Raw genomic sequence first — 27,978 nt, forward strand, 5'->3', positions numbered from 1 at the left:
GTACAACTCTGCCTCACTTAAATGCATTTGAAGAGCAGCACTCATAATGTCATTGGTACCATTTGAAAACAAAAATTCCATGATATTTCTCAAAATTTGAACGTTGGACCCTGGATTTTCTTAAAAGTTGATTTCCCATCTCTTTGTCCCTCACATAAGCTACCATGTGATTTGTGGTTCCTACCATCAGGGCTGCATCTGGACCAGTTACCATGTTAGCAATGTAATGGTGTAAAATACATAATCAATGCCTTCACAGAAGTCTAGGGCTTAACATAAAGTGGCCTTGGTGTGGCAGTATTACAGAAAGTTCTGGTATTCTAGGATAAGGACAGTAAAATATTGGACTCCTTCCAGGTAAAAATTCATCCTGCCTAATTTAAGCCATAGGAATAGTAGAAATGGATTTGATAAGGTAAATAATTCTATGCTAATCCTGGGTTTGGCTACCTGGTTTACTTCATTGACAAGGTCAAGAATAGTTGCTGTGTTGGAAATGATAATAGTTCAGTCCCCTATAGTCCACTATACGCTGCTGGGTGCCATTTGATTTCCTCGTAAATAACACTGGATATTTATAAGAACAATTGTTATAACAAAGTACTCCTGCTTCCTTCATATTCATTTTTGCTATTGTTCAGTCATTTCAGTCATGTCAAACTCTTCATGGCCCCGTTTGGAGTTTTCTTGCCAAGATACTGGAGTAGTTTTCTATTTCTTTCCTAACCAGCTCATTGCGTTAAATGACTTGCCCAGAGTCACACAGCTAACTGTCTGAAGTTCAGTTTATCCATCACTAGAGAAGAAATATCTTTTATTCCCTTTGGGGACCTGATATCATTCAACGTTAACTACGTGGGTAAATCTAAGGGTTTCCATTTAGCACTACTCACAGTAACATGAAGAGAGATAACTGAAAGGTTCTGCATGGAAACTGATTTCCAAGAGTTCAGTGTTGTGCCACATTTCCCTTTTAATGTCCTGAACCAGTTTCCCTAATTGTCCTACCTCAGTTATTCTGCCTCAAGCTATAATCATTCCCTCTTAATGTTTCATAGGATAAAGGTCTTATATCTTAGACATCATTAGAATATCAGGAGCTGCTTTGGTACCTCCCTCCATTACATCATCTTAGGTGCCTCCCTCTATTATGTTATCCCCATGCTAGGTGCTCCTCCCATTAGGTCATCTCCATCCAGGTACCTCCCTTATTATGTCATCGTTCTTGTTACCCTATAAAAGAATCTTGTATCAACATTAAAGGCCTCATTCAGCCCTGGGACTAAACCATGGATCCATTTGGTCCCAGTAAATCTCTCCCTTACAAATAAAATATTAAATACTCTCTAATCTCTATCTTGCCTCAGTTTCTCCAACATTACACATATAACATTTATCTCCAAGCCCTGTCCTTTAGCTTTTCTGAATGATTGGCCAGGGACTTTAGAAGTAAATTTAGCCTTGGGTGGGATTGTAGAGTCTCCATTCTCTTGTGCTAACCTTCCCCATATGGTTTTATGGCACTCCCCCAGGTTCTTTCAAGTCCCTGTTTCAAGAGTCTTGCCCTATGCTCCCTCTCTGAGATAGTGTTATTGTATTCTCCTCTCCCCATTTCCAGAATATCTATTTATACTGACCTCAGTATTCAACCAACTCATAACTATTTAGACATCTTACTCAAATCTCATCTATTTATCAGCTCACATCTATATGGTGGTCAGGGAGATCCCTGGCTAAAGCCTGAAGTCATTCTGGTGGGGCTCTATACAGAAGATGCCATATAATTGTCTGTGATACAAGCCATGGGCTATGTGTGACTCATATATAAATCCAATCTATCAAAATCCTTTAGGAACTTCACTCCTTCTAAGGGGGGACAGACTAGAAAAAAGAATTTGTCTTTATGGGACCAGGTACAAATAATTGCCCATCTCAGCTGCCTAAAAAGAGACAAAAGGCAGTCCTCATCTGAAACTCTTAATAAATTGAGCTGTTCTGTAATAAATCCTTAGATAACCTGCCCAAGACAATGGAACTCAGCTGAGTGTCTCAGCATTGGCTCCATTAGACCTGGCTTTCAGGAGCCATTTTTTTTTTTTTTTTCAGATTGAGAGGGGAGCTCTGAAACTTTCTAAAACTCCTTGAAAGACAGATTCTCCTTGAATCCTGACCTCTGTAAAGATCCTGAGAGAAGGGCACCACCCACCTTGACAACACTCACTACTGATTAAGCTTCCTATTGAATTAAAGAGACTCATTCAATTCTATTCAAATTCAGCTCAAGCTATACCCAGCCCCATCAAGAGCAACCCCCAGCTTGTAGCCAAGGCTTATAAAAAGAGCAATCAAACCCTCTCTTTGCAGAGGAGCTAACATTCCATCCTTGGCATAGAAGCAAAACTCTGCCCGCTGGGATGATATTCTCTTCCAGCTTACCCTCTCTTTATCCTCACCTATTTCCCTAATAAGACTTTATATCTCTCTGTCAGGATTTCTCTACTAGAAACTTTACTTCTCTGCCAGGACTGCTCCACTACTTTACTCTCTTTTCAGAATCTTGCTACTAAGGAATTCAGCCTTTCTATTCATGCATAGCAAAGGCTGGTTTTCCAATGCCAATAATAAACTTCTTTTACCAATCTAAGTTTTCAGGTTGGTAAATTCCTTTACAAAGGACCTCTGCACAGCCAGAAGGGGGGTTCCCAAAACTCTTTACCCATGCACCGAATCCCAAGGGGGTGTAAGGGAGCTAAACCTCTCCATTTGGTTCCCTAAACCCTGAATCTGCCACTAGACCTTATCATTTGACTCCCTGAACACCAGAACCCTAATCTCATCATTTGATTCCCTGAATCTAATCTCATTTGGTTCCCTGACCACCCCTAAATCTAGACTTCATCAAAGTGACTCATCAGATTTCTGTATGAACTCCTACAACCAAGCTTCCATTACTTCCTGCTCCCTCAGGGAAGGGAATTCTTCTCTTCAGGTACAATAATAAGGCAATTCTGGAGCCTTTTTTTTTTTTTTTTTTAAACACCTACCTTCCTTACTTTCACTCTCATTTTTCATGCTTTCAACTTCAGAGGGATATAACAGAACTGGAATCTCTGGAAAATGGGTCAGAGACTGTATGGGAAGTTTCTGTCTATGGCTTGGTCAGTTCCAGTCACTATCTCCATTAAGCTGTCCTTTAGCTTTCATTGCATGGTCCTAGTTGTTGTGTCTATTCTCTAGTTGCTAAAAGTGCTGGGCCATTCATTTTAAGTCTTATGTTGGCAATCCAACTGCAGAACACTCAATAGCAACCAAAGTATGCTGGCAGTTTGGGCATTTTTTTAGCCATCTTTATCCCCTTGGGTGACATCAAGGACACTGATTGATCAAGATATCTTTATTAAGCTAGTTATCCTGATCCCAATGGGAAAGTTTCTTTATTCTATATTGTTTGGTACACATTCTTCTATGTATACCTTTCTCTGATTTATGTTCTGCTAGGATTTGGATAAACGGGCTTCTTTACTAGTCACTATATATGTTCACCGTAGAACTGTTATTTGGTGGGAAAGAGGTCAAACCTTGGATATAGAGCTTGGGGTCCTCTTAGCCTGCAGAAATGACAGAGTAATCAAAAATTAGGCAAAACTTGATCATATCTCCTAGACTAACAATAATTAAGGGGAGCAGATACACATATCTCTAGACTGATACTCTATCAGCAGAGTGCTGTCTCTAGCCCTAACTTCCTTCTTTCCCTGTTGGTAGGAATGAAAGTCTCCCTTTGAAAAGACTGAGTAAAGAGGAGGCTAGAGACGTCTGTTCTGTCTTCCTCCTTGCCTTAAGTGGGCCTCACTATACTATTCCTATCAAAGACAGCCCTCTTTGCATTTGAGACCCACCTATCACACTGTATTTCATATATGTGAGTGCTCTGTTAAGTAGAACTATAACTTTGATCTCTTATCTTTTAAACTCTTATGGTTTGGGTGGTTAATTTTTTTTTCCTAAAAACTGTGACAATTTAATTTCTGTCCTGTGCTTCTTCAATATACTTTCTCAGGACCAGCCCCAGTGTATTGTATTTTTATTTATTTTGTTGAACATCTTCCAATTTTAATTTCATGTGGGTATCACTTGAGAATTCTGTGACAAGATCAAAAGTATGCTATGCAGTCATAATAATCTCACTGTATTTGCAGCATTCTTCTCCAATTCAACCATGAGTCCATCTCCTCTTGTCCAAATTACCAGCTATTGCAAATGTTAGGGGCAGGTATGATGCTGGCATTTTATTAGTTCAGGTTTGATTCTGGGGAAAAATGAAAGCCTTGTAAGTTAACAGTTAATAAAAGGAAATTTTCTTTGATCTAACATATCATGGATAGTCAATATGGATACAGTTGTAGTAGAATTCATATCATATATACACTATATATATATACATATATATTTATATATAAATACATACATGTGCAACACATATGTGTGTACATACAGACTCCCTGATTCTCCACATAGAAATTGTTCTAGTCGTTAAGGTAGAATATAGGGATTTGAATGGTCTTTAGACATCCACTAAGTGGAAGGTGCCCTGATTCCATATGGGTAGGTCCTTTTATACATTTATTTAACCAAACCTATAACAAGAGAATCATGGGCAAATATACCTTGGGGGTAGTTTTTTCCCATTAGGGAAAACTAGTTGCTGTTGTGAGGAAATTAGAAACCTTGGTAGATATTACAGTTGTAAGGTTTCTTTTTGAGGTATGGTCTAACTCTAAAGTTATGTGATTCTATGATTGATTGTTTCCTCTTTCAATTCATCCTTCCACACCAATCCAAAATAATCTTCCTAAATCACAAGTCTAATCATTGTTACAACCTTGCTCAAAATATGAAATTTGTTCCTTTTTGCCTTTACAATAAAGTATAAAATCTCAACATGGCATAAAAAAATCCACAATCTGTCTTCAAATTGCCTTTCAAGTCTTACTTCATATTATTTCACTTCTTTCACACTACATCCCAGCCCAACTGGAATATTTATTGTTTTCTGAACCTTGTCTCTATTCTAGGAATTTGTGGAAACCATTCTCCATACTCATGTACATCTTTCAGAATCCTTGTTCTTCTTCCTCACGCCTTCATTCATCCCATCCCCAAGCTATGAAGATTGTTCTTAACTATCTTCAAATTTTGCAGGAGAACTTAGTCTGGATTTTTTGCCATCTCGCTCCTTACATAATCTATTCTGCCCTCCAGAAAGACTACAACTTCCTTGACTTGTACCTACTTATTGTTTAATTAAATTACATGGAACTAACATTCCCAACTAAGTCCTCCCCTTCTTGATTGTTTAAGGAGTCCCCCATTCTAGGGCTGCTGGGGAATGACTCACTTGTTTTCTTCTGCCAAATGTTCTTGCCTGGTCTCTAGATATTCCAAACACCTTCAAATTTCCTGAAACCCCTCTTTTTAAGCTGGAAATGTTTCTTTGCAGATTCTTCACTATCAGCTAATTTGTCTAATCCAGATCCAAATTTCAGCTCATTCATCTCCAGTCATCCTCCTTTATTTTCCCATTACCTCTTTATTCCTGCCAATCCAACTTTTTCCCTTCTTTATCCTCCCAAACTCACCTCAAAGTTCTCTTTATCCAGAATATCTTCTTTTAATGGCGATGCCCCATACTAATTATTTCTTTATTCTTCTCCTCCTCAGATCTGATGTACTTCCATCATACTGTCAGGAAGAAACTCTGAAATCCAAAACTTGGGAGATGTAAGTGGGATATTAATGTACCTAGTGTAATATCAATACAAGATTCCTGGATTTCAGGGGTACAAGATAAAACTCAAAGTGTTGGGCCTACTAGCAATGAAAGATTAGTCCCAATGGAGCTTAAAATAAAGAACAATGCTAATATAAGTCCATGGAAAATAGGATTGAATGTAGAAAGACTCAGTCTACACACACCTTTTTAGGAGTGCAGAAGGCAAAAGTTTCTGTCTATATTCTTCCACTTGTGTTATGTGACTGAATTGGTCAATAGGGATGATTCCTTGGAGCAAGCACAGATATTCCTCTCTTGAAACCAGTCTAATTGATCATATGAAAGCTGGTTGGGTCTACACCTGACCATGTGTGATTCTTTACTGAGGGCTTTGCCCTGTATGATGATAAAGACTCTACTAAAGTAGCTTTTCATTATAGAAGAGCTGATGACTCGGGACTGAAATGGGAAATGACAAAGCATAATTCAATGCCAAGACAGAATTCAGTGGATCTACAAAAGGAGTAACGTGAAATCTCTCCTCTCTATCATCTCTCTCTTTCTTTCTATCTCTGGACTATTACAACATAGTTCCACATATCAAGTAAAGGAGGGTATGATTGCCCTGCCTACCACTCATTGTCCATCAGCTGTGAGCATATGATTACCTCTTCTTCTTGTGGTTTGTTTTTTCCTCCTCTTAAGTAAACAAATATTCCAAGGCAAACCAAAACTGTCAGAAACCTTATGAGTCCTGAAAGGTTAGCTCATCTTGGGAGGACTGGGAGGCAACAGCTACATCATGGACATCATGGACTTCAAGGAGAATGACTCCTCATAAAACTTCCTTGGTCATTTGGCAGCTATTTTTCTTTGCTGCTTCCTTCTATTATGTGAAAAGGAAAGGTATGGCATGACATGTCCATTTCTAAAGAGCAAGACTTGGTGAAGTTAAGGATAGTTTTATGTCCAGGGTATGAAATTGAGAAATTTGGGGGGGAAATGGGATTCTATATTTTCAATTATTAGACAGGAAGGAGTGGGGAGTTGTACAACAGCACATTGTGGACTGCAATCCAGGGACTCTGGGTGGCATGGTATTCAGAATCTGAAATTCTGGGATGGGGTATCACTCCTGGGAAACCAGGGCTAGGGCTTCATTAGGACTATGAGGGCATAGATAGATTAATAGATGTATATTTTCTCTTTTCTAGGATTTGTAATAGGGATACTTGCCTTGAACTGATCTTGCTGTTCCTCATGTAGAAAGTATTAGAACAGTATATAAGGGGTAGGGAAGAGCAAGGGTTGATGGATGGTATAGGTAGTAAAAGACAAAGGCTGAAGGGGAAGAGCTGTGGGTGGGTGCCTGACAGCTTTTGTTGGAGAGAAAATGTGACTCTATGTCATACCAGAAAAAGAAGTGGGAAAGACTAGGTTCTTTAGCTCTTGGAGGGTGGAAATCAGAAAAGTAGGAGATGTATGGCCTTTGGGCTCTGTTGTAGGCATGAATGAGGGGAAAATTATGCCATACCTATTGCTCTTTTTTTGGTGATGCAATTGAGGTTGAGTAACTTGCCCAGGGTCACACGGTTAGGAAATGCTAAGTGTCTGAGACTGGCTTTGAACTCAGGTCTTTCTGAATTTAGGTCTGGTACTCTTTACCCATTGAGCCATCTGATTGCCCCTCCTCTTCTTTTAAACTGGTATGAGGCAGCATGATTTAGTAGGAAGAGACTTACAATTGGGTCAGTAGATATAGGTTTGAGGCTCATTCTGCTACTAACTAGCTTTATTATCTTAGACAAAATCAACTCAATGTTTTCAGCCATTCAGCTTCAGGTTCCTCATTTGTAAAATGAGAACCATCTTTCTCCATCTCCTTCTCATAGTATAGTGTAAAGAAAGCATTTTGCAAGCCATAAAATACCACATAAACTTTGAATGGGTATTAGATTCTATCACCAGGAAATCTGCCTTTGGTATCTAGGATCAAGGCATCCCAGACATCAACTACAAGCTATTCCTTATTTTTCCATTTTATTATTCTCCATGACACTACTCCATGGAGTAGTATACCCATTCCTGGCTTGGCTTTTCAGGAGAGTCTGGGGGGCGTGCATGGGGCAAGCTGTCAATACCCCTGTTTTCTTTCCATACTTGCCTCTTCTTTTCCCAGCTATTGTACATCACATGGCTTGTGGAGGGCACAGAATTGTAACTTAGAGGTTTAACTGTAACCTGGTGGAAGAGCTGGGAGAAATATCCATACGTGCCTGATTCTGTATTCTCTCTGCAGCTCTGGGAGTCAGCATTATGTGATGAAGGCTTACTGGGGTACACATAAGCTTTCAGCTCCATCCTGGACTTTGCTTCCACCCTCTTGGCTGGTCTTCCCAAGTATTGTTGGAAATGGGTCGCAGGAGATGGGGGACAAGTTGATAACTCTTCCCATTGTGCCTGAGGCGTTGGAGAATGGGAAACTTTGTCATCTCCAATGGGAAGCTTGGCATCTAGACACTGTTTAGGTTCTGATGAGAAAACTGAGTGTTGAAAGCAAGAGCCTGGAGGGGTCACGTCAAGAGTCAAAGTGTCCATAGAGCAGTGGTCAGAGAGAGCAAGGTTCTGACAAACTGCAGGATTCCAACGGGCAGCAGAATTAGGAAAGACAGAATGGTTCCGACAGATAGGAGATTTCCAACAGACAGCAGGATTCTGACACACAGGAGAGTTTCTATAGACAGGGGGTTCCCGATAGGCAGGTCTCCATGTCTGCTTCAGTGCTGGAGGCGTGTGGATGAGCAGTTTCTTAGGAACAACTGGGGCCAGCTTGAGCATGTTATCTGAAGAATGGGAAGGGGAAGGTGAGTAGAAGACTGGAAAAATGGCATACATCCCTTAGAGGAATGGGAACCATGTCAAAGCCTAGTACTGCAGCATCCAGATCCCTGAGAGGAACCATGAATTCTTAAGAGGTAGGGTCTGAGGGGAGAAATGATTGGGTCTCTGACCAGAGAAAAGGGAATAAAGAAGTAGCCTGGGATTTACTCAAGACCCTGTTACTTACCTTCCTGAAAAAAATTATGGAATATTTGGTTGAAAGAGCCCCTAAGGCGGCACCGGAGCTGAGTCAGGGAGAAGGAATGAGTAAATATCCAGAGATCCTGGTTCTCTTACCCCTAAGGACCCTGTAATATGTCTCTAGCCCCTGGCTCTCCCTTCCTCCACCTCTCCCCATCCAAGGTTCTGGTCATCCCTCTGACTTATTCTCTGACACCCTCCCCAAAGATCCCAGGCCCTGACCAGAGTCACCACATTGAGTCCAATGTTGATGAAGATGATGAGGCCCAGGAAGACCAAGATATATTCGCCCAGGTTCTGGCAATTTTCAGAACCACGACCTGAACAGGAATGGGTCCCTTGTTGGAAAGGGTTACCCATGATGGGGGGTCCCAGGGGACCCCCCAGGCCCCCCCCCCACCTTATTATGAATTTGTTCTAGAAGCCAGCAGTTATGGGGGAAAGGTGAGTCACAATGGGATGGAGACATCACAATAATCAGATTCCCAGTTTTAATGGTTTCCCCACCACTAGGGTTCTGCTGCATGTAACCCCAGCTAGACTAAACACTCCTCAAACAGGTCTTGCCCCATATTTCCCCTTTCAAGTAGGCCAACCTTTATGGTTTCTGCAAACCATAGCCACTTTCAACACCTCCCCTTTTTTGAGGAAGCTCCTGTGATGAATTTCACTGAACCCCAATCTCTCCTCCCTTACCTTCTTAGCCTCTGCACGATTTGTTTGCGGTCATTTGGACATAGCTGGTTCCTTTCACTTTGGGAGTTGGGGCTAGGGCTCTCTCCTGAACTGGATGAGGAAGATGCTGTCCTTTCACAGCACCAGCTTTGCTCTGTCTGATGTCTTCCTATCTGTCCTAGATCCCCTCTCTCCCACCACATAAAGATAGGCAGAGGAAAATTCTATGATTGGCAGGAGGGCTAGTGAGATGGTACAAACAATTCCTAATAACTAAAATATAGGTTGGACAAGATTATCTCCAAGGTCCTCTTCAGATTAGGGATTCTGTGCTTCTAAAGGGCAATGATAAGGTAGGTTGGGTCTGGAGGAGAACAGTTGAAGGATTATATAAAGGTTATTTGAAGGGACTGAGGCTTTTTGGCCTGAAGATGAGAAAGACTTGGGGAAGATGCTAGCAGTCTTCATGTCTTTCAAGTAACTAAGGAATTTTTTCAGCTCTGGAGAGGAGAGCTAGGAACAAATGAGTGAAAATTCCAAGAAAATTTAGGTTTTTTATGAAAATAACAATTACGGTTACCAGAAATAGGTTGGGCTGCCAAAAGAAGTGATTCTCTCTCACTGGAGGCCTTCAAAGAAAAAGCTGGACAACTAACCTGGTCAGATATCTCATTGAAAAGATTCTCTCCCTAGTTCAGGAGTTAAACCAGATGCCTTCTAAGCTCCCATCTGATTCTTGACATTCTGTGAAACTGGGTTTTCTGTTTTTGTGTTTGCTGGGAGCAGGTGGAAGCAAAGCTTGGGTACCTACTTCCTTCAGTCCCAGAATGTTTTTACCTTTCTCTGTAGTGCATTTCCCTCAATAGGAAACTCAGTCTCACTTCCCAAACCAGTCTCCCTCAGAGACCCATATATGCACCACCCCCCCCATAGCAGGCATGACTAATAGTTAAACTTTTATATTTACAATAATTCTCTTCATCATCTTTTGCCAGGTTTAAAAATGTGTACAGAGCTGCTAGGGTAGGGGGTTTGTGGGCAAGGTGGGTAGGAGAGAGATGAAGACTTAGAGGAAAATTGGGGGCTAGGTGGTAGAATCCGTGGCTCAATTGTGGGATACTCCAGGTCCATACCAGTGCCCCTCTTGTGCCCCAAAGCTGTAAGCATATCTATTGGGTTTCAGGGTTAAGGTCCCTAGAATCTGAGTAACTCTCCAGAGAAAATGAGGGATTAAAAGGACCAGAAGGTGGATATGGTGAATGTCTATGAGGAAGAAGGCAAGTTCTAGGTCAGAAATTGGGGAGACAGGATGAGGTTTAGGTTTGGGGTGTTATTGGAAGGGCATAGGCTCCCTCCTGTCCCCAGCTGGTTTGGCACCAAATGCCCCCAAGAAATTGGAGGTGCTATTTTTTTCATTGTTTCCTCCAAAACCTTAAAAACTTTTGGTTATCTCCCTTTTCAATTCTTCCCCACTAGTGACTCCCAATTCTCCTTTTTTTAGAGTTTTCAAAGAAAAAAACCTTATTTCACTTTATCACTTTCAAATTCTTCTTGCTAATACCTCCTTCAGATACTTCTGGCAACCCTGGAATGGGTTTCCCTATTTCCCAGTATCAGATCCCATGTAATCCCCACATTGTACTAGACCTCTGCTCCCTGCTGAAAAATCTATTTTCAGGTCAATTTCCAGTCCCAAATTCCCCACCCAGCCCAACCAAGGGCTCAAGGGATCTGAAGGAGAGGGTGGGAAAACAATTAAGTCTATCTTAGGCAAGGGGAGAAAGCAGAAAAAAAGAGACAAGAGGAAAAATTTAAACCATAAAAAGAGCTGAGGGAAGAGAGGGGTGGAGTGGGAGTGAGTGAGTGAGAGAGAGAGAGAGAGAGAGAGAAAGAAAGAGGAACTGAGGCAGAGAGAGATGGGTAGGGGCACAAAGTTAGGCCTTCTTATTTTTGTTTACCCTCCCCATATATCTCATCGGCCCCCAGAGCCTCCTCCCTCCCCCTTCCCTGGGAAAGAGTCCTTGGCACTTGGGGGTAGGGTCTGACACACTTCAAACCCTTAAGTTTGGCACAGATGAATGCTGGTAAGAGAGGTAGGGGGAGGACTGCCCCTTAGAACCTGGTCTGGGACTTTGGTCAAGCATGCATTGCCACCTTAGTCCCCATATCCACCCCAGCCACCTGTTGATTTCAGTATCTCCGTGAGTGGGAAGGGGTGTGTGTATCTCCTCCCCACCCCCTAGAATTTGTACAAAATAAAGGGCAACTTTATTATGTTGTCTGCAGCTAACTCCCCATGACTTCTCTTGGCCTTGAATTTCTTCTTATCCAATGTCCAGGAAGGAATTTGGGACTGGAGTCAGTTCATTGGGGATGAGGGTTGGAAATTGGGGGAGTCCTGGGCAGACAGAGGCATCCAGATGGAAAAACACACATCCACATGCAGTAACATGTCCACACAGGAAACTTACTTTCCCCATATGACATGTCCATATGGGAAACCGCATGTCTGATGCTCACAAGCAGCATGGGTCCACATAGTTGCACTCTTTCCCCTCCCACCCAATGATAAGTCTGTGCCTACATGTGGAAGACTCATGCCTACACAGGAGAACATGCTTCATCAAAATGATGCCATTAGAAAAAACATGATTCACTGGGTGTCCCTGTGATCACCTTACCCTTCTTTCCTGGGTGTCAATCCTTGGATTGGTAGGCATTCCAACTTTACACTGACAGGTATAAAAATGCCTGTTCCCAAGGTTTCCTTTAGAGAGTAAGAGTTTCTGGGGTCCAAACCCTAGAAGGAATTACCTTGAGGGGGGGGCAAAAAGTGTCCAGGGTGGCCCCCAAAATCCACTCTGAATGTGGGAAAACATGCCCCATTATAGGAAAATAGACCTCCATGTGAAAAAGCAGGCCTTAAATGTGAAAACACACTTCCTCACACCATAAGACCTGTGTCCCAGTAGGAAAAGTCATCCCACGACAAGTCTAAAGACTGATGTCCAGATAAGAAATTGTATCTCCATGGGCAGAGTATGCACATCTTGATGTGAAAACTTGTGTCCACCTTAATAAGGTGTTTTGACATGCTTGGGTGGGCATCCCAGTACCCACAATTCTTCTCAACCCAACCCCTAGACTCCATGATCATTGTTGAGTCTCCCTTCCTATCTGGTTTGGGGAGAGCTAAGTGAGGTGCTCCGTCCCCCAATGCTGCCCCTATACCCGAGTGGTAGAATGGGGATGGGGTAGCGTGTTGTTGTGGCTGGCAGTGGTTGGGGGAGGCAGAGGGAAGGGCCCAAAAGGATGGAGGGTGGGGGGCGGAGGGGGTGGAGGTGGACCTAAACCACTTGGCAGCAAGGTCAGGGCACCAGGGGCAAGGAGAGGCATGTCGTCTGGTGCCCGACGAAGAGCAAGGGTATAATCAGGTGGGCAAGATGGGCGTAGAGTCTCTCCTGGATCTGCCCCTACACCTCCCCCCCGCTTTAGCTGCAATGACACCAATTCCTCCTCAGGTAGCTCCCGGCCAGCTGTGGGGAGTAGGGGGCCCCCACCAAGCCCTCCTGAGCCTGTGCCCCCAGGTGGGCTGAGCCGCCGGCAACGTAGCTCCTGTCGTCGGTCCCGCTTGTAGTACAGGGCAGCAAAGGCTAGGATGTTGAGGAAGAGCAGTGAGGCACCAACAGCCACAGTGACACTCAATTCTGTGGAGTAGTCCCGTGAATCCCCTGGGAAGCGATCATAGGCCCGGGGCCCTGGGTCTGGTTCAGGCTCAGGTGGAGTTGTGGCTGGTGGTGGGGGCCGGCGGGTACCCGTGGCTCCAGGAGGTGGGCGAGGGGGCCAGCGTGTAGCATAGGGTGGCAGGCGGGTGGTAGTGGATGTGATGAGTTCAGTGTGCAGATTGTGGAGGTGGGGTACCAGCTCTAGCCAGAAGGCCACCTTGTTGGCACGGTAGTTGTCTCGGACCCGGGGTTTGAGGCCTATATGCAGGTACTGCTTCTCCTTACTGTTGAACTTGCTCCACACGACCTCCTCAAAGCGGTTGGGCTTGGTGTGGATGAACTTGGTATCCTGGGGAACTGGCTGGTTGGGATCACTGCAGGGATCGGGGAAGGAGAGTGGAGGAGTGAGATTTCAAAGGCCCAAAAAGAAAGGCAGTGAGAGAGATAAGAGATTTATCAAATGCAGAGATATGCACTGTGAGAAAAATGTTGAAAAGAGAAAGAGATATATGGGAAGATATAGACGAAACCAAGGGAAAAATAAGCAGAAATATCAAAGCTAATAGAGATAGATGGACAGAAGTGGATATAAAAGGACTGACAGAATCCAAAAACTTAGAGATACAGAACAAGAGAAAAGGGGAAGATTTAAAAAAAAAAAAAAGAAAGAAATATCAGCATAGCTGGTGGCAGAATAAATTGGGAAAGAGATATGGAGATGGAAAAGGAGGTAAAGTAAAAAGAGGAAAAGAAAAGGAAAAGGAACAGTGGTGAGTAGAGGAATTGGGAGAAGGTGAGTAAATCAGAGAAAGATGAGAAAAGAGGCAGAAACAGAATCAGGCAGATAAGAACAGAAAAAAACACATGAAAATGGATAGGTAAAGATTAAAACAGACACAGAAACACAAAGCCAGAGATGAGTAAAGAGGAAGAAGGAAACAGAGACAGAGAAAAATACATAGGGAGAATCATACGAGAGGATGAACACTAAAAAGGGAATAGGCAGACAAACACAGGGAGACAGAAAAAGATAAGTGGAAGGGGAGAAAGAAAAAAAGGAGAAGTGAAAGGACAATAGTGGGGAAAGGAGGAAATAAAAGGGGAAGAAAAGTGATACACAGAAAAATAAAGAATAGATTCCACCATAGAGAGACATCCTGGACCTCCCTATCCCTTGTTCCTCCTCCAAAAGTGGACACCCTACCCTCCCTCTGCCTCCTCCCCCTCACCCAGTCTTGGCGAAGTTGGTCCAGTAGGTCATGACAACAGCGCTGAGCATGACATCATTCTTGGAGAAGTTGCAGGGAAAGAGATCCGTGGCACCCACCATGGGCACCCCAAACACGTAGGGCAGCTCATCACCATGAGCTGCATCAGCCCACTCAGGCCTGCCCTCTGCCTGGCAATGATGGTAGAAAGTATAGAAGTAGACAGGTGATTGGTAATCAGCATGAAGCTTTGCGGTAGCCACGGCTGGAGCCACCCACTGGTGGTCAGTAAAGAGAGCTAGGAGTGTCTTCCGCCTCATTTCACCATTGTCCCGGTCAGCCCAGTCTGTGTACATGAATTTGATGGTTTCTCGCAGGACATCCTTGCCCTCAGGATAGCCATAGAGGTTGTCCACAAAATTGGAGACTGTGAAGTCAAAGGCGCTAGCTGACACACCATCCTCGCTCTCGGCTGAATCCTCCACAAACTTCAAGCCCTCACCTTGGTTGACACCAATCAGCATGTCATAGTTGAGAAATTCACCCTGCTGCATCAGGATCTCTGGGTCATCTGGGACCACGTCACCATCCACCACTGGACCAAAGGCAATGTGGTAGCTAGAAGAAGAAAGCCAAGACTAGTCTTTAGGAAGATTCTAATCCCTCCTAAGCTGGTGAGTCCACCAGACCACCAACTCTTCTGAGATCAAATGCTACAGGCTCTTTCTAGGATTCTTATCGTTTAAACATATACTATATACTCCATCTATTGACTCTTGGCATTTTCACTTTCTCTTACCTGGAATTCCCTGTCCTAGCTTATGCGGCTTCCTTCAAGTCCCAGCTAAAATTTTACCTTCTACATGAAACCTTTCCTATTCACCTTAATTCTAGTTCCCTCCCTCTATTATCTCCAATTTATCTTGTACATATTTTCTTTGTACATAGTTGTTTGCATACTATCTCCTCCATTGGATTATAAACTCCTTAAGAGTAGGAATTGTCTTTTATCTTTTTTTGTATTCCCAAAATGGTCCTTTAGCCCAATACCTGGCACATAGTAAACACTTGATAAATGTTTATAAAGTAACTAACTGGATGAGTCCTGTCCCCCCAGACCCTGGGAACCAGGAGCACTGGACTCCCCCATACCGAGCTGGTTGCACATCCTGATCAACAAGCTCTCGAGAAGGTTTTCTTCGAAGACATTCCACAACCTCAGCATTTTCTTCCTGGTTACAGCCTACCTTGGCTGCCAACAGTTGTGTGTACTTGAGTGGCTGGTAGTTTACAGACCAGCTGGAAATGGCTGTACCACTCTGGGCAATGGCTTTCTGGAACAGTCCTGGTGGTGAGAAGTAGGGAAATGCAGATACACACACACACACACACACACACACACACACACACACACACACACACAGAGGAAGGACTGCAGTGGATGAGGGAGCTCTGCAGCACTCACAAGCAGCAGGGATGGGACTAAAGAGACATATTTAGGACTTCTTAGAAGAACTATTTGCAGCTCAGCTAGGGGAGAAGGAGCCAAGAAAAAGGAGGATGTCCCCCAGGGAAATTCAAATGGGATTAAGGAGAACAGAACAGTGGAAATCTTTGGAGAGGGGAATCAGAAATCCCTGGGATTGGCCTAGGAGGGATCAGGGATGAAGACACCTGGGTCTCCCTAAAACAACATTCCAGTACCTTCAGAATGATGAGAGAGAATAAGCAGGTTAACACATGAGGCTCCAGCTCCAGAGCCAAAGATGGTAATTCGCTCTGGGTCACCTCCAAAGTGCCCCACGTTTTCACTGAGCCAGCGCAGTGCTTGGATCTGGTCGAGGAGCCCATAGTTACCCTTGGCAGCCTGGTCCCCTGTGCTGAGGAACCCTGGGGCAGGGTCAGAGGGTAGGGAAAGAGGGAGATCTCAGGGAGGTGATAGTATCCCCTCGACCCTTCCTGGGAGAAACCTCATCCGCATCCCAGGTGACTTAGAGCAAACCCACCAGCCATCTGGCTACCTACAGCCTTTCTGGGCCAGAACATCCCAACCCTGCCCTCCCTTCCTCCTTCCCTCACTGTCTCCTCCCATACAGCCTTAGCAAATCCTGCTCTCGATCCCACGGACATCCCGCCCTCACCGAGCACACCGAGCCGGTAGTTGAGCGTGACCACAATCACGTTGCCATAAGCGGCCAGGACGGAGCCGTCAAACATGTTCCCCGTTCCCTCCATGTAGGAGCCCCCGTGGAGGAACAGCATCACCGGCTTCTTCCCCGAGTCCCGGATGTCTGGTAGGGGCGGAGCCACAGCGAGGGGTGGGGTCAAGGAGGAGCCGCGGGGATGAGGTGGGTTCGAGGGTGGAGCCACATTGAAAGGAGGGGTAGAGGGCAAAGACATAGTGAGCAGCCAGGTAGGGACAGAACCACGAAGAGGGGTTGGGTCACGGAGAAAGTCGGGATCGAGGAAAGAAACACAAGAAAAAAGGGTGTGGGGAGTATATGAGAGACTCCAAGAGAGGGGCAAGGTGAACACAGGTGTTTTAGGGAAGATCGCATTGCATTTGGCTCATAATCCTATGTCAGAGGGTGCGGGCTAATTAAGAGGAAAATAGTTCTTTTTCCAGAAAGGCAGACAGAACAAGAGATGCTGGGGCCAGAAGAGTGGGTGAAGTGTAAAACAAGACCACAGTTACCCTCCCTGGAGGGCCCTTAGTCCCAGAGAGAACAAGGTGGCCCTTTGAATAATAGGGACCCCAATAATGGATGCACAGCCTCAGACCAGGCAGGTGATCCTGATTCTACCCCTGCCCAAATCCAGACTTGGTTCTTTGTGCCTTGCTAGTTTTCTCCTACCTGAAGGGTAATCATGTAATCCCATTTCTACGGAAGAGAATATCTCTATATCAGAAGGTCTACCACTTCATGCATGGCCTACCTAACCTCTCAACATAATTTGTATCCCTCAAGTACCCTCTCCTCATTTCTAAAGGAACCCTTGTTATTAAAATGGAGCAGACCCTTTTGAGATGGGTAAGAGAAGTTACAGGATGTTCATTTCCATATAGGCCTCAGCCTTCTACTGTTCCTTCAGGAAAATGCAAGGCTGGAAGAGAAGGGTGTCAGGTTCTTGGGTTCTTGGGGGAGGGTCAGCCTCCTCCTCACCCTAATTACTTTCTAGGGCATCTCTTAGTTGTCATGGCAACACCCCCAGCCTAATTAGTTTGGCTGAGGGAATGTTGGGGAGAGGATATGAATGGGCTAGTGAAGTCACCCAGCACCCAAACTTCATCAAAAACTCATACTCTCTACATATCTCCTATGGGATAATATATCAATCAATTTACATATCATAAAGTGCTATGATTCTTCTTCACCTTCCATCTCAAAGGGAATTGGCTAGAGCCTAAGAACTTTAATTCTTCCCTCCACTCTAGGGATCTCTGAGATTTGGTTATCTTGCAAATAGAAGGGATCAATTTAACACCAGGAGATTGATTTCTATTCTTTACTCCTCAAAGTTATACAAGCTAACAATCAGGATGGAGGTGACTGTTATCTACTTCTAGGACATCTGCCAGAAAAACCCAGGAGCTTTCTCAAATCCTTAGTGCCCTTACCTATATCACAATTCTCTAACATGCTCTTCTCCTTCCTGCAGAAACCCCATTCTTCCCCAGGATCTTGATACTCAAAAAAAAGACACTAAGTCTCTTAAACTTAAACTTCACAAGTCTGACATACTTGCTACCACAAATTTTTATCTACTTGCTTTCTTAGGTCTCCTTGTTAAAACTTCATCCAATTCCTAAAGTGCACTTCCTAATATAATTTCCTAATCATCTTCAACAAATTGTGGAAACATCTTCCACCTTGCTCTTGGACAAGACTGAACCATTTCTCATTATCTATACCGTCCTTTGTCTTTTTACCTCCCCTCTCCCAATTCTTCATTCTAGGTCAGAGAAGCATAGAAATGTCAGAGCTGGAAGGGACCTTAGAAACATCTTCTAATTAAACGATTTATTTCAAAAGAGGAAGCAGAGGCCCAGAGAAGTAACTTTTCTATGTCCACACTGGGTGTGAGTTAGTGGTAAAAACTACAACTCAGGCCTTCTGATTCACATGTCAATGTTCTTACTAATAAGACTTTCCTGCTTTTTCACTTGCTTTCTATCTCCATCTCTCCCAACTATACAACATTTCCAATGAAGAACACAAACCCTCCCATCTACCCATCTACCATCTACTATATCACAGGATAGTTTCTTTAAATCAGTTACCTTCTCTTAAAAACCACATCTGTACCCTCTGTTCCTAGTGCTCATCCCCTCTCCCCAACATGCCCTCCCCAGCCCAGCACCACCACTCTCCCAGTGTGGGGGGAAAGGGGAGGCAGAGGGGTGCAAGGCAGGGCAGGGAAGGGTAGAGGCAAGGGGCAAGAAGAATTCAAAAACAATAATGACAACAAAAAAGAGATCAAGAAAGAAGAAAGAAAGAAAAAAAAAACCCCAAAAGCAAGAAAATTGTGGGCCAGATTCAACAAGAAAAGAAAAAACAAAAACTTTTTTGGGGGGGGGAGAAAAAGAAAAAAATTATTTTCATTTTCAAAATTTTGCAGCAAAATTTGGGTCCCGTTTATAAAAAGTTCCCACTTTTTATGATTGTTTTCAAATGTCACTGTTATCTGAATCTCACTTATTCTCCAGTACTTCAAATTGTGTCAGTTTCTATTTTCTTAAAAAAAATTATCCATTTCCCCCAAACTCTCCCTAATTTCCAGTTTTTCCAAATTTCCCACTTGACTCCAAATTAAATCCCTCTAAGGTTTTATATTTCTAAAGATGTCTAAAGTACCAAAGTTTTGCCAGTTTCTTTTAAACTCTAAAAATATTCCAATTTTCTTGATTCTTTTCATGACCCTAACACTATAATTTCTTTCGATGGTCTTTCATTAAAAATCTTTAAGAAATTATTTTTATCCACATTTTCAACTGGATCTAAAAACTTATACAATTTTCTTTTTTTTTTGCAAATAAAAAAAAAAAAACCCTTGCTCATAATCCTTTCCTTTCCTCTCCTTTCCTCTCTGTATGTATGTGCATGTCTGACTATAAAGAATGATTGTAAAGGGACCTTAGGAACTATGAGATTTTAGTCTGGGTAGTTTTGGGTATGATAGGCCAGGGATCCTGTGATGTCATTGTCGGCAACCACATGCAGCAGCGGCATTTTAAAAAATCTACCTGTGTCTGGCGGGGGCGGATTGAGCGTCGACTCGTCACGTTTTTTTGTGATCGGACCTAAGACCGGGAACACAAAACAGAGAAAAAAGGACAATTTTGTGGGGAAAGATGGGGGGTGGGTCGGGGAAGTAGTGGATGGGGGGGAAGGAGAGAAAGCAGAAAAGAGGGTGGGGTGGGAAAGCAGGGGGGAAAAAACGAGCCAAAAAAGCAAAATGTGTTTGCAAGAAAAAGAAACCAAGAAAAGATAAAAATGCTTCTACATCCCAATTTTGCTCCCCCCACCTCGGGAAAAAAAAACACACCCAAAAAAGGCTGTTTATTCTTTTTTGTGGGAGTGGGGTTGGAGGGGGCAGGTGTGGCTAGGCCTGGGGTGGGAGGTAAGTGGGTGGGCTTAAACCTGTCATAAGAGATATGTTGCATTTGATTGGAAAGGATTTGTTTCTTTCAGTCTGTTGGCTCATTGCTGGAAAATTAAATGATGTTAGGAGATGGGGCAGGAAGGAAGGGGGAGTTCTGCCTAGGAGACCCTGCTCCTTATCACCCTTCCCACTCTGCAAATGATAATGTCACCTTTTTCTTTCCTTTCCCAAGTTGAATAGGTATAGGGAAGGGTAAAGTAAAAGGAAACCTAAGCATTTCTCTTCAAGAGATGGAAGGCAGGAAGCATGACCCTGTGCCCTCTGTACCACTTGCCCAAGGTTGTTAGGGTTCAGGTCAGCAACAGTTTTACTTCTAGCATTTCCCTTCCTTCCTGACTCACAAGCCTGGTTTCTCCAACTTCATAGCCCCAGCGCAAGTGCCCCTTTCTTCAAGAGCCCTCTCTTCAACTCAAGGTGGGATAAACAGAAAAAATGGATAATCTAAGTTTTGTCCTCCCTGTACCATTCCTTTACTTTCTCTCAAGGATTTAAGCCATTCCTTGGGGTACTGTACAGTTTACCCTCTTCCAAGATACTGCTCTCTTCAAGGAGAAAGTGGAAATTGCCTACTGGAATAGTCCATAACCCTAGACTTCATACCCAACTTTCCAACCCCATCAACTGTGTCATTCCCAAACCCCACACTCTCAGAGACCCAGATCTGGAAGATGAAGGGGCCTTTTTGTTCTGGGAGAGAGTGCATGGAATGAGAGAGGTATAGCTCCAGAGAAGAAAGGGGTGGGAATAAGGACTGGAGAGGAATAGAAACCAGGATCCCAGCTCCCAGGGAAAGCCAATCATCTAGCACCATGATTCATGGGCTAGAGACCACAATTCTGGGCAGATTTCTTGAACTTAAGAAAAAAGTATTCTCTGGTGATGGGACAGGGGAGATGGGTCCTACAGAGTAGGACTACTTCTACAGGACAAATAAGTTTGCTTTAGAATAGGAGTACGTCAGTGAAATACCTTTTGGAGGAAGTACAATTTCTGGGTCTGAGTGATATTGTGGAGGCAAAGAGAAATTTTGAGTGATAAACTGTGAAGTATTTATGAGATAGATTGTTCATGGGAGGAAGTTGGGATACGTTAAAGGAAGTTTTGGTACAAGATGTATAGTTAAGGTTGGGATAGTTTGTAGTGTCTAGGCGGTAGGATTGTATGTTTGGAATGGTAAATTATGAGGACATTGGAGATATTCTTATTGAATTGAGAATAATGGAGATAAACTGCATATATGTATATGAAGATTATTAGTGGTAGATTGTGCAGGGGGCATTTGTGTGCGAGAGGATTGATGGATATTATGGGAAGCAATGTTGAGGGGTAAGTTATATGGGCCTATGGTTTAAGTGGAAGATTGTGTGTCTTTGTAGGGACTCTTTGCTAGGATAAGCTAGGGATTCTTTGTGTGGGTATGAGATATTATAGGGATAAATTGTGTATGTGACGAAGTGGATTATGGAGGTAAGTAGTATGTTTATTGCAGATGAAGGGATTATTTATGTGCTGGGAAATATATGCATGTCTGGAAAGTGTTAAAGTAGATTTGTGGACTTAGGGGAATATGGAAATAGTTTTATAGGGAACTATGATATATGTTTGAGGAGATATAAGGGTATGCTGAATATGGGGGAATGTGGAGAATAAATTGGACTTCCATCACAGGTAGTATGGGGTGGGGGAAGGGATTGTCAAAAATAGCTTGTGTACTTGTATAGATGATATGTAAGAATTGGGGTGCTTTGTGTAAGGAAGTTAAAAAGCATTTAAGGTCTTACTCTGGCTATTTCAGGACTGGATTGAATAAAAAGCATTTAGAGAGTAAATTATGAATGTTCAGATAGGGGTTAGTGGGGTTTGGCCCTATGACATATGGTATTTAGAGGGTATTTTCTGCTTCCTTGATAAAGAGGGTACTGAAGACTGATTTCTTAGCTCAGGTATTTTATTTTAAAGGTAATATAAGTGCCTGGTAGGAACTGTCTGATTTTCAGAGGGCTGTTTAATTTTGGAGTGGGTAAGTAGTTCAGAAAATGCCTATATCCTTTAGGAATATTTGGTTAGGCAAGCAGGACAGTTGGAAGCAGGTAAAAGAGGAAGGAGAGGGAAATGGGGAAGGAGAGCCATAGGAGAATTTCCTCAAATAGAAAAATTATCTTTATCAAATAGTTTGGTTTTCTCTTTAGGACAATAGAGAGTCCAAATGGAATATTTGCTTATGAAGCGAGTATATATGATGGTGTGGGGCATATAAGTATAATATGTTCTGGGAGTGCTGAAGCATACATACATATATACATATATATAATATGCTTTGATAGTTTCTGATCATGTATGGGAAATGTTTGCATGTATTTTCTGGGATAAGGATGTGGTGTAAGAAGAGGGAGACAGAGAGAGAGACAGAGAAAGAGAGAGAGAGAAGAGAGAGAGAGAGAGAGAAAGAGAGAGAGAGAGAGAGAGAGAGAGAGAGAGAGAAAATGAATGAGAATTATTTGCCTGGATGAATAAGTGCCTGTGGGTGGAATATGGGATCTGTATATGAAGGGGCATGTGTATGTCAGACTTAGGAAAGGGGGCAGACTTGTACCACCAGTCTCTGCCCTTACCATCCTCAGTGGGTACGTAGAGGTTGAGGTACAGACAGTCCTCACTCTGATTCTGCACGTAGCCAGCGGCAGCCTCCAGGTTGTCCGTGAACCAGACCGGGAGCATGATGGCTGGGAGGGCGCCGTGGAGGTTCTGGGGGCAGGCAGGCGGGAGGGCGGTAGCGTTCCTCACCCCAGGCCAAGAGGCTGGTGCCTCTGGGGGCTGGAAGCGTCGGGCCCCCAGAGGGGGTGTGGCGTAGGGTACCCCCAGGAACTGCATCACTGGGCCCAGGATCTCGTTGTTGAGTTCTCTGCGAACTCCCCGCACGCGTCCATATGCAGTGCCAACCACTGGGAAGCGTTCCTCCCCAGCCCCAGGACCCCCTGGGATACCCCCTATTGGTCCCCCTCCTCCCCTTTGAGCCCCCACCAGCCCCACCAGACACAGCACCAAGAGCCACATGCTGATTGGGGGGGACCCCCCTCCCTCCCTGGGATCCCCCCCTCGGAGAGAGAGAGAGTGAGGGGGGGAGAGGGAGGGAGGTCCCCCCCTCTCCCCAGGGGGAAGGATGGGGAAGGGGAAAAGGGGGAAGGAAAGGGGGCAGGGAGGGAGGGGGAGTTAGATCGGGGAGGAGAGAGGTCTGTTGCGCTCCATGGAGAGAGCAAAGGGTGGGGAATGGGGGAGGGTAAATGATAAGTGAGGGAAGATGGCAGGACCTAGAAAGATAAAAGAGTAGCTTGGGGATGGAGAGACAGAGGGATACAGAAAAAGAAAGACAGGAAAAGGGAAGGAAATATTAAGAGAGAGAAAGAGGGGAGAGAGAGAGAAAGAAAGAAGAAAGAAGAAAAGAAGAAGAAGAAGAATTAGAAGAAGAAGAAAAGATTAAAATAGAAGCAAAACAGGAGGGGAAAAACAGAGAGAAGAGAAGTGGTTAGTTAGAACTCAGATTCTGCATTATTCCCATCCCTCCCACCAACCATTCAACCCTACCACCCCCAGAACAGACACTAGACAAGGGATAAAAGGAGCCAGGTTATGATCAGTAATTAGTTAAGGCACTCAGGAAGGAGCTCAAGTCAGCATAGATTCAGGTCCCTGAAGTCTTACAGCGTAACTTTCTTTAGGTCCCCACATAGAGCCTCCATACTTCCTATAGCCCCATACTCAGGGACTGGGGAGTTAAGATTTACTCACACACACACACACACACACACACACACACACACACACACACACACAAAATATTGGTCTGGGGGAGGAAATAGACTTCAAGAAGAAAATAAAAATACCAGTTCATTAATTAGCAGGAAGTGGTGGTTTGTTTATCTGTGTTAATTACTTTGGAGCTATAATTTAACCACCACAGCAAACTCCCCACTCCCACCCTTAGTCTGAGGTAGTGACTGGGACCCAGTTTCCAAGCCCCCAGCTTCTTTTCTTCTCCATTGCTCAGTAACCAAGGGGATTTAGTTATCCAGCCCTCCAGCTGTCACCCATCTTCTTTCACATAGCTGCCTTCTTTCTCTTTCCCCTAAAGTTCAAGGTTTCCAGTGAGCTAGGGACTGGACAACTGAAAGCCTAGATTTCTGACTGGGGAGGAGGGCTTCTATGGGGGTTGGAGGGGCAATTTCTGGGGATGTGTGATCCTGGTGCTGGTTGCCAAGACAACCAGATGCTGCCCCGCAATGTTACCGCGGCAACCAGCTGCAGCTTTAACCCTGGAAGGAGGCTAGGGGGTGGAGAAGGGGCCATGAAGAGCTTTGGGACCAAAGATACTAAGGTCTCTTACTAAGAATAGGGGTTGGAGGGGTGAGAGGGAGGAAAAAATCCCAAGGACTGGGACACCAGACTCCTGGTTCCTTGTCACTCCTAGAACTAAAATAAAGGAGCCTGTATTGTTGCGGGGGGAGTAAGATGGGGTGTCAGAGAAGCCTGAAAGCTCCTCCTCTTGCCCCCCTTGTTGGCCAATCCTAGTATAGCACTAGTGACCCAGGCCTGCAGACTCTGGTGAATAGGTAGGGAGGGGGAACTTCTGATGCTGAAATAGTGGGGGTGGGGTGAGGTAGAAGGCTTTCAATGAACACAGCAACTACCTCACAGTAACTACCTCTTGACAGTGTTAGTTTCTACCCAACCTACCCTTCTAAGTTCCCCCCCAAATAACTGGAGGTTCCTCCTTACTGGCATGGGGTTGCCACCTACATGCCTTACCTGTTCCTCAACCTCAGTCTAGTACCCCATTCTGCCCTAGATCTAACATTTTCTCTTTTCTAGGGCTAAAACAACCAGCCTGTTTGCCTCCCTTATCTCTTTTCTCCCAGTTCACTAAGAAAGAACCAATATCACATATTTGTGGATAAAGCACCTGGATCCCTTACAAAAAGCAGAATGTAAGGAAGGGGAAAAATCCAGGATCTGGGGACCCAGATACCTGGGTTATTCTTACATACTTCTTCCCTCCCCCTCCTACTGCTAAAGCTGTTTGCTGACAAGGAGATTTCTTTGGGTCATTTTTGGAACCAAGAATGTGTGCATGCCTGCCAGACAAGCTCTCTGCAAGTGTCAATTTATTCGGGAGATGAGTATACAGGAATTCCCAATACCACTTCAGTCCCATCCCTTTTCCATCTTGCCTTTTCTGCCCTCCACCCCCCAAACTCAGCTCTCCCTCCTATTCTTTCAGGACCCTACCCACTCCTGGCATTTCATATCCCAAGTCACTTGGGTCTTGTTTCACTGTTCTCCCATCCCCACCATTCAGCTACTTCTCCACTATCCAATCTCTCTAGTTCTCTCTGCTCTTCTTTCTGCTTCCTTCCCATCCCATCTCCCCATTTTTGTTTCTTTTTCAGCATTACATCTCTTCCTCCTAAACCCTTCATCGTTCAACACTTCTAATCTTCATTGGTTTTATCCCTTTTCTACCTATATTTTTTCTCCCTCTTTATCTCTTTCCCTTCTTTCTCCATCTTTCGCTTTCCCTCTATATCTCTATGCATTTTCCCCTGCATCTCCCTTATGCCTCAATCTGTTCCCATCTCTCTTCCCTGTCCAGTTTCTTTCTCCATCTCTCTCATTTCTTTCGCCTTCCTTTTTGCCAATATCTCCCTCCCATCTCCCTTTCCTCTATTTCTTATACTAGTCTCTCTCCTATTCCTCTCCTCCCATTTTATGTCTCCATTTCTCTTCCAATCTTTCTTTCCCCACCCCCTTTCTCCTTTCCAATCTCTCCTTTCCTCCCTCCCTCCATTACCTGCTCAGGCCTGACTCCCCAAACCCAAAGGGAGTTGGGGGCAGGGGTTCAGGCCTCAGCCCCCTCCCTTGCAGTGAAGAAATGGATTGGCCAGGAAGGGGGAGGAGGAGGGGGAGATGGGAACACACGGGGTCTGTGGGCCCATTGAAAGGATCATTCATGGGCTGGAGAGAGAGAGAGACAAAGAGACAGAGACAAAGTGACCAAGACCAAGAAAGAGGGAGAAATGAAGATACAGAGATATAGGGACTGAAGATGGCTAAAGAGAGATATGCAGAGACAGGCACACGGCAGACCCTCTAGGGCCCCTCCCCAGTCTCTTACCTGCCTCAACCCCGGGGCCGTGGCTTCTCCATCTGGGGGTCGGAGTGGGGGAGGAGAGAGGCACACAGGGTCCTTGCAGGGGCCTTAGAGCCTCCAAACCCGGCAGAACGAGCCCCCGCCCACAGCGCCTCACCCTACTGGGGAGGGGGATTACCCCAAGCCCCGGGGGCGGGCCCGGATCCAGTCGATTCTCTGGGAGAGGAGAGGCAGGGTACGAGGCCCGGGAAAGGAGAAGCAGATACCCGCTTAGGAGGGGGCTGGGAACCAGGAATCCCGCAGCGGGGGTAGAGTACGATGGACTGGAGATCGCTGGATCCCTGGAGATAATTCAAAAGGGGCTGGGGGCGTCTCCCGATGGGACTTGATTGAGGAAGAATTAAAATTGGGGAGAAGGTGGCGGATCTCACGGATCTTGAGGGATCGGGGATGGGGGGGAATAGTCTCCGGAGATCCTAAGGGATCTGAGGGCTGTCGGGAAGGCCCCACGCTGAATCCTCTGAACAGGAGGGAATTAGGTCGGAATCCTTAGGAAAGAGAAGGAATCCACTCGGTCTCGAATAAGGGGGAAGAAAATCCAGGGGAGATCAGAAAAGGTCGGGTTTGGGGTCCCTTGCCGATCTCCCCAACCCTGGGCTAAGGGTTTGGAAGCTAGGTTCCAGAGATCCTGGGATAGGGGAAGGCAGAGCGGGGCCAGTGTCCCTCGGGGGATGGTGGAGGTAGAGGAGAGGAATGATGGGGGAAGCGCTTAGCTGCTGGGCGGCCCGAACTCCTGGTTCTGCGAGCCGGGGCCCGCCCGCCCCTCGTCCATCCCAGCCCGAGAGTGATGAGCCGCCGGCGGAGCAGCCGCAGCAGCCACGCGCGTCACAGCCCAGCTGCCTCCCCCTCCCCTCTCCCTCCCCCCAACTCCGCTGGAGCTCGCTACTTCCCTCCCTTCCTCCCTTCCTCCCTTCCTCTCTCCCTCCTTCCCTCCCTCCTTCCCTTCTTTCCCGGGCCTACAGAGCCTAGCATCTCCTCACTCTGATGTCCTCTCCCTCCACCCATCCCATCCCTTCTTCGATCCCGCCTCCCCGCTTCTTTCCCATCCCCCTTTTCCTCCTCTTTGTTCTCCCAATATCCCAACTTCAGGTACCCCTCGCCTCTTCTCCCCTACGCTTCTTGCTCCTTCAGAAACCGTGGAAGTGGGAGTCGGGGACGGAGGTGGAAGAAAGGAGTGAAAGAGGGAGGGGCAGTGACATAATAAAAACCTAGAGGCTGAATGAGCCTAGTCAGACTAAGAGCAGAGACGGAGATGAGGAGAAACGGCACAAGTGGGGCTGAAGTGAGAAGATGCAAGGTGTACCTGGAGTTGGGAAGGGGTGACTTCCTCTTCTGGACACTTCTCTCCCTGCCCTAGACACTGGTGTGGCCCTAGAAATCTGGGATGTGGGGAGGACAGGACAAGGGTGCTTGGGTGTGGCTTATAGTAAACTTGGGTAGAGGGCAATGCAAGCCACACTGGGGGAGCCCGGAAAAAAAAAGGACTTCCTGGCCTCTGGAGGCAAGGAGGAGGAGCCCCATGGGCAGTGGGTGGAGCTTAAAAGAAATAGGGACCAAAATCATCTCTCCAAAGGTAGGCTGGGTTTTCAGTACTCGAGGCGGAGCCTCTGGCAGTAGGAAGTGATTTCGGACTTTGAGTCCAGCCTT

At 45.1% G+C, this 27,978-nt stretch overlaps 2 protein-coding genes across 10 annotated transcripts; both read right to left on the reverse strand.

The window, feature by feature from the left end:
• Window positions 1-3,379: 3,379 nt before the first annotated feature.
• SPEM1 (spermatid maturation 1) lies at window positions 3,380-9,273 on the reverse strand. 4 transcript variants are annotated; one of them, XR_007953423.1, is made up of 6 exons: window positions 9,077-9,273; window positions 8,841-8,898; window positions 8,050-8,616; window positions 5,640-5,758; window positions 4,189-4,309; window positions 3,380-3,608 (listed from the first exon to the last, which is right to left on the reverse strand). XR_007953423.1 is itself a non-coding variant. In XM_051995843.1 (3 exons), the coding sequence occupies exons 1-3, from the start codon at window positions 9,212-9,214 to the stop codon at window positions 7,832-7,834; spliced, it is 972 nt and encodes a 323-aa protein (XP_051851803.1). In that variant the 5' UTR covers window positions 9,215-9,273; the 3' UTR covers window positions 7,548-7,831. The 4 variants fall into 4 exon arrangements, 2 of the variants coding, with proteins under 2 accessions (XP_051851803.1, XP_051851802.1); XR_007953422.1 differs by having other exon boundaries at window positions 7,938-8,616; window positions 9,077-9,272; XM_051995843.1 differs by lacking the exons at window positions 3,380-3,608; window positions 4,189-4,309; window positions 5,640-5,758 and having other exon boundaries at window positions 7,548-8,616; window positions 9,086-9,273.
• Window positions 9,274-10,472: 1,199 nt separating this feature from the next.
• NLGN2 (neuroligin 2) lies at window positions 10,473-27,829 on the reverse strand. Of its 6 annotated transcripts, none has more exons than XM_051995837.1 (9): window positions 27,635-27,829; window positions 26,296-26,612; window positions 22,739-23,434; window positions 19,708-19,764; window positions 16,604-16,753; window positions 16,167-16,352; window positions 15,615-15,807; window positions 14,484-15,080; window positions 10,473-13,628 (listed from the first exon to the last, which is right to left on the reverse strand). In XM_051995837.1, exons 3-9 carry the CDS (start codon window positions 23,178-23,180, stop codon window positions 12,755-12,757), a joined length of 2,499 nt encoding a protein of 832 aa, XP_051851797.1. In that variant the 5' UTR covers window positions 23,181-23,434; window positions 26,296-26,612; window positions 27,635-27,829; the 3' UTR covers window positions 10,473-12,754. The 6 variants fall into 6 exon arrangements, with proteins under 6 accessions (XP_051851797.1, XP_051851795.1, XP_051851796.1 ...); XM_051995835.1 differs by having other exon boundaries at window positions 26,296-26,819; XM_051995836.1 differs by lacking the exon at window positions 27,635-27,829 and adding an exon at window positions 27,425-27,626 and having other exon boundaries at window positions 26,296-26,819.
• Between the last annotated feature and the right edge of the window lie 149 nt (window positions 27,830-27,978).

Source organism: Antechinus flavipes, chromosome 4, assembly GCF_016432865.1.
Source record: "Antechinus flavipes isolate AdamAnt ecotype Samford, QLD, Australia chromosome 4, AdamAnt_v2, whole genome shotgun sequence".
NCBI lineage: Eukaryota > Metazoa > Chordata > Mammalia > Dasyuromorphia > Dasyuridae > Antechinus > Antechinus flavipes.